This window comes from Nestor notabilis, unplaced genomic scaffold (genome assembly GCF_000696875.1).
Source record: "Nestor notabilis isolate BGI_N333 unplaced genomic scaffold, ASM69687v1 scaffold1069, whole genome shotgun sequence".
Taxonomy (NCBI): domain Eukaryota; kingdom Metazoa; phylum Chordata; class Aves; order Psittaciformes; family Psittacidae; genus Nestor; species Nestor notabilis.
This window is the reverse complement of record NW_009942127.1, coordinates 141,674-147,740: the sequence shown is the minus strand read 5'-3', so window position 1 is coordinate 147,740 and position 6,067 is coordinate 141,674. Positions and strand designations below refer to the sequence as shown.

At 38.4% G+C, this 6,067-nt stretch overlaps 1 protein-coding gene across 1 annotated transcript in view; it reads left to right on the top strand.

Moving 5' to 3' along the window:
* Window positions 1–5,812, top strand: part of ZNF385D (zinc finger protein 385D) — a gene marked incomplete at its 5' end in the record, with an annotated part of 8,849 nt that extends 3,037 nt beyond the window's left edge. Inside the window, 2 exons of the mRNA XM_010021232.1 lie at window positions 719–820; window positions 5,076–5,812. Of these exons, the coding sequence (XP_010019534.1) occupies window positions 719–820; window positions 5,076–5,303 (330 nt within the window). The remainder of the gene's footprint in view (window positions 1–718; window positions 821–5,075) is intronic.
* Window positions 5,813–6,067: the final 255 nt, after the last annotated feature.

The following is a 6,067-nucleotide window of genomic DNA, read 5'->3' as shown; positions in this document are numbered from 1 at the left end:
AGAAAAAAAAAAAAAAAAAGCCCAGTTCTTTTGTCTTTTTTTTTTTTGTGTGTGTGTGTGAAAAGAACGGAAATCAAAGTAAAAATATTGTACTGAAAAAGGTCCTTTACTTCTAATGCTGCAATAAAGTCTGTGTAGAGAGATTTTCGTAAAATCTCATAGATTTCATGAAGAAGATAGTGGATTTTGTAGGTTTTTTTTCACTGTCACTTAGTTTAATATGTAGCCATCTTCAGCTGAAATCTTAAAAAGATCTTCAGGTTTCTTAGGGATTTAAACAATTTTGTGACCTTCCCCTCTGGCCTGCTTCCAGTAGAGGATACTCTACTATCTAATATTCTGCCAAAGTTTTTTGTCAGCAGTGGATTGAATTTGATGGGTGCTTTATAGATAGGGAGGAATTTTTGAAAGGCTTCTGCCTTTGACCTGATTCAGGTCCTGTTGAAGTTAGGTGATAAAATAATTGACTACAGGGGAAGCAGACCTGAACTGAGCACTGTTGAAAATCACAGTTCCAATATGTGATACACAAAAGATCGTTCAAATTGGAATAGACCCTGTTTCCATTTGTTATTGAATTAGTCAAAGTAATGCTGCTGTAGGGAGCAGTAGCCTTCAGTGTTGGAACACCCTTATGTAAAGCAGAATCTGAAATGATCTATTAAAGAACTATCACCCTTTCTCTGCCCCCACTTTCCCCCCCAATGTGTTTTAACAGCACATAAGCAGTAGAAGGCACAAAGACAGAGCTGCTGGGAAGCCACCTAAACCTAAATACAGCCCTTACAACAAACTCCAGAAGGGAACACATCCTCTAGGGGTAAGTCAAACACCTTTTTTATTTTACTTTTATTTTAGCAGGCTGAGTATGGGTTTTAAAAATTACTAAAATGAGAGGAATAGTGTCAGCAATGGGAGTATACAAGTGTATGAGCCCATGGAAGCCCACAAGGGACTTCTTCTATACTCTGATGGGTGTTGACTACAACCTGGGACCTCGGTTTTGTAACTACTCTGAATAACCCCAGGAGAGAAGCTCGTTTCAAAGGTAATTAAAGAGGAAGAGATGAAAGAGACATCCAGATGTCAAACAGGATTTTTCCAGTTTTCTACAGGACAGTAGGAATGAAATGGCTAAATAATACTCTATAAAACGTGAAACCTTTCTTCTATTTAGAAAATTATTCAGATAACAGTTGAAGTAATTGAAAAAAATCCACCTCTCATTTCATTCCACTCAGTGTCAGGATAGTTTTGGTCACATTTTTGACTGCCAGGATAAACTATCTGTAACACAGTTCTTACTAGTTTCAACAGCTGAGAAAAATGTTTACTTTTTAATAAAAAACCCTCTAGGATCCTGCCATTAGTTGAGAAACAGTTTATATTGTGGGTGGGTTAGTGAAACATCTGACGTTTATCTCCATCAAATAAACTGCATGATTGTTTTATGTGCTGTAGTGCTTCCTAAGGCTTTATAGATGGTTTTGGCAGAGGTAGGATGTTGAATCATTGGCCTCGTAGAGATTAGCTCCTTATGTCTTGACCATCTTCTCTAATGCAGGCAGAATATGGAGCTTTGTCCTGTGAAAACCCAGTTCTTTTTTTAAGTGAATGCTCTCTCCTTGACAACAGAAGCTTGTTTTTGTTGAGGCCATCCTCATGAGTGGTACATTCATGCACGATTCAGTTGAGTAGGAGCTTTCCTAAATGTTGTAGCATAATGCAGTGCCACATTCTGGTAGAGCCACTCGTAGGGATATAACCCGATAAGGTTTTCTAGTAATCCACCAGGAAGACCAAGGTCTCCAGTATGTATAAGCTATGCTGAAAGGAATAGAAAACACGTGTGAGGTAAGTAGGACAAGGAATAACTAAAGCCTCTCTGACAGGATTATTATTCCTTTAGGAAATTCATTGTTTCCTAGGGGATGAAAATAACTATTACATTACTGTTGCTGTTGTGCAAAGTTCTCTATTCACAAATTTTTGTAATGGTGATTTTTTGAGAACTCCAGCCAGGGTCATTTAGTTGCTGCATAGACAAATAAAGGCAATGTATCCTTTTCCTACTCCCTCACTCCCAGTTGCTCACAATATACAAGTCAGGCCAGAGGTAATCAAAGAGACAAAGGGTGTTTAAGAAGGAGAGAGTGAGTTAGTAATAAATGAGCAGATACGTGTAGTAGAATGGAGGCCATTCTTAGAAAGGATCACAGCAGTTCTCTATTTAGTCTTTTTGGTTTTGAATAGAGAAAATACTGAAATTGCTGTCACTTGAAATGCAGAATGACACAGCAACAAGCCAAAGATGTGCTAGTTTAACTTTGAATGTAAATGTTTTAGATGAGCTCTAGATTTTTCTTTACTCCCCATTAATTTTTTAACTCATTTACCATCTCCGAGTTTGCTTCATTGGAAATGAAACGGATAATGGCTACTTTACTTTTGATGTTGACCTGTGTGTTAATTAATACTTGAAGAGTATTGTATATGCTAAAGATTACTAGTTTTGCAGCTATCTTGAAATCAGAACCATGTTGATAAATTAACTACAAAGCTATCTAACTTCTATTAGAAGTTTCTGATTCCTCCAAGAATGGTAAGATAGCCCTAGCCTTTTAATATAAAGAGTCACATAAAATCTTTGTTCTTCATGACAAAAAAATGTATGAACATCACCAAATTTTTTTCCACAGAAGTTAGCAAAAGGACATCCTGGATTTCCATAGCTTTTCTAGAGCAAAACCTTTCCAATGACATGTTTTCAGACATGTTTTCATTCTCATCTGTACTGCTTTGCCTGGTCTGGTTTTGCGTGCTTCAGAGGAAACTTTGTGAATTCCCGTGGTAGTATTGCAGAGTTTAATCTTGTAATATTGGGACTTACTTGATATTTCTTCAAACCACAGATGTCCAGTGTGTATAAAATACTACACTGGAGAGAAAAAGTTTATCAGGCATATGATAGTCCAAACTTTCTGCAAGAAAATAGCTCTTAGGAAAAACATCCTTCACTGGAAATTCTAGACCTCAGTCAGAGCCCTGTTGTTTTGGGCTGGGGCTTTCTGTACTTTGTACACGGGATTTTTTTTTCTGTCTGTTCTAAACAGTGTTTACTAAGAACTGTAAGGAAGGAGGAAAAAGTCAAATGCTCAGCAGGGAAGAAGACAGCTTGGATCAGTGGGTATCACACTGATCAAGGAAAAGATCAAATCATTGTTTTCCATAGGCACCATGAGGAATTCTGTATCTAACACGTGTTATATCCTCCTTTAAGAGAGTAACAGAATCTGGTCCCCTCTGAGTATCCCTCTCAGAGCTTTAAAAAGACCTTGAGGCCAGCAGATTTGCCAGTGGGTATTAGGAAAAGTAAAAATCCTATATCCATCTGGCTGGTAAAGAACCACAGGTTTTTTTTAATACAGTGATCGTGTAAGGATGAAACTGGCTGGTGGTTCATGCCAGAGTACTCCTGTCCTTGCTTTCTGGCTAGTCACTCACCCAGCTACTGTTGAGTTGAAGATATCAGATTGGTAGTGTTCACATTAATTATTTGAAAGCCCCTTTCAACTCAAGAATGAGAAAGTGTTTCCCTGAGAGTGAGGAGTGCCCATACTCTGAGGGTGGTGAGGCACTGGCACAGGTTGCCCAAAGAAGTGGTAAATGCTCCATCCTTGGCAGTGTTCAAGGCCAGGTTGGAAAGAGCCTTGGGCGACATGGTCTAGTGTGAGGCATCCCTGGCCCATGGCAGGAGGGTTGGAACTAGATGATCTTAAGGTCCTTTCCAACCCTAACTATTCTATGATTCTATGCTCACACTGAGATGTACCATGGCATGGTACATATATTCGTATTCTGTATATTCAATACCACGTATTCAGGTTCATGTTCTTTGCAGAGGGCCTCAGGTCATGCCAGGACACAGATCCACTAGAAGTCCATCAGAGCCAATGGGAACTTTTCTTTGCCAGTGGATGAGGTTTCTATTCTTATCTCAGACTTATAAAACCAGAACAACAAAGGTATTCAGGCTCCTGGCATCTCATTAGAAACTTGAAGTCCCACTGAAATCTGCAGAAATCTATATAGACTACTCTGATGTTCATCTGTATGCATACCAAATGTAAATTCTCTTAAATAATAATGGACATCTGTGAATATATTCAATCAGTCTGGGAAAAGCATCAGGGTTTGGGGTTTTTGGGTTTGGTTTTTTTGTCTTTTTGAAAATTAAATGAGTTGTATTTGGTATTGCTCAAGACTCATGATTTAAACGTTTTTAAAGCAGAAGCCTCAGCGACAGTAATAAAAATACCATGTTACGGGATGTGATATAGGGAAGTTTTTTTTCATGACAGCATTTTAAAATATCTGCCACTTTTTCACAGTCCTTTTAAAAATGAATGGTATGTTAGTGAAAAATATTTGAAGACGCAGCAGGATGACATAGGGCAGCACCCATAGAATTCATCACCTATTCGAACATGTGAAACATAGGAGATTTTCATAACGGGTGCAAGACAAACTTTGTTTATTTGCTTGTGCTCAGAAACGAGAGCTAATAAATAGAAACTAGTTGGAGATCTTAATTTTAAGTAGAACTTGCGTCCTAATGATAAAACAGAAGTACCATCTTAGTCAGACTAGGGAATAGGATGTGTTTTCATTCTGCTCTGATGTCTATCATAAAGCTGTCCAGATGTGAAGGTCTGTTAATTGATGGGTAGTTCTTCCTTATTTAATTCTTGCATGGTACATGCAGCATTGCTTTCGTGCAGATTGCCCAGCCCCTATTTAGTTTTCTTTGATTTCTAATCTCATGTTAAATTGTAAGTCTCAGCAATAAGGTGTGAACACTGAAACTCTTTGTCCCCAGCCAAATCCTGCTCACTCTTGTCCAATGCACGAGACCTCATCGCCTGTCACAAGCCTGCAGCTCATAGAGTCAGTAGCCACTATGAGGCTCCTCTTGCCTGATTTTGCACTTATCATCTTAAGTCAAGCTCCCTGTGGTGTTCCTAATATGAACAAATCATGTCTCTGTGTTTGTTTGTTTTCTCTCTTCCCCACAGGTAAAATTAGTATTTTCAAAGGAACCTTCAAAGCCGATGGCTCCACGAATCTTACCAAACCCGTTAGCAGCTGCGGCTGCTGCTGTGGCTGTGAATTCCCCCTTCAGTCTTCGCACAGCCCCAGCAGCCACCCTTTTCCAGACTTCAGCACTTCCTCCAGCACTCCTACGACCAGCGCCGGGGCCTATACGGACCACCCATACTCCTGTGCTGTTTGCTCCTTACTGAACTCCAAACAGGAATTAATTGTACTGCAATAATTTTTCAAATCAAAGCAAACAAAAAAAAACAAAAAAAAAAAAAAAAAAGAAAATCAAGAACATTGAACTATGCAGTGTTTATTTATAGTTTAAAGTATATATGAAGAGCCAGGACTTTTGATAGAGAACTGAACAAATTCTAAAAGGGGGAATGGGCAGTATTTTCTCCAGATGAGAACATTCCTCTTGAGTATTGATCGTTTTAGAACTGATCTCCAGCATTGACTTGTAGTGACATACAAAACTTATGAAGCCTTTGACTGTGCTTTTTGGCACATATTTCCCTGCAATGTCTTTCCTGCTTTATGAAACAACTTACAAATTTGTCTAAAGGGCATTAACTGGTTCCAATGTACATAAAATACTTTATTCTGTAGATTAAAGAAGAAGGAAAAAAAAAAAAAGAAACACTGTGAATAGTCATACCCTTACCAATCCTCCTGCCAAATCAGCAGTTACTGGGTATTTATCTGAACAAAAGTAGATATAATAGATGTCTTGTAAAACAGTAGTATTGTGTCTCTATCTATGCCACTAGGTTTCTAACTGAGTTGCAAAAGACAAAATGAAAAATTATGTCACTTTGGTAAGTAGTCAAAAATTATGACAATAACGTGGAGCTGTTCCTGGTGAGCAAAAATTGTTTTCCTCACCCAGAGAAGAATGGGCATGAAGATAATCTCTGATTAGGGCGAAGTAAATGGTGAAGAAGATTTAGTGAGACAAAAAAAA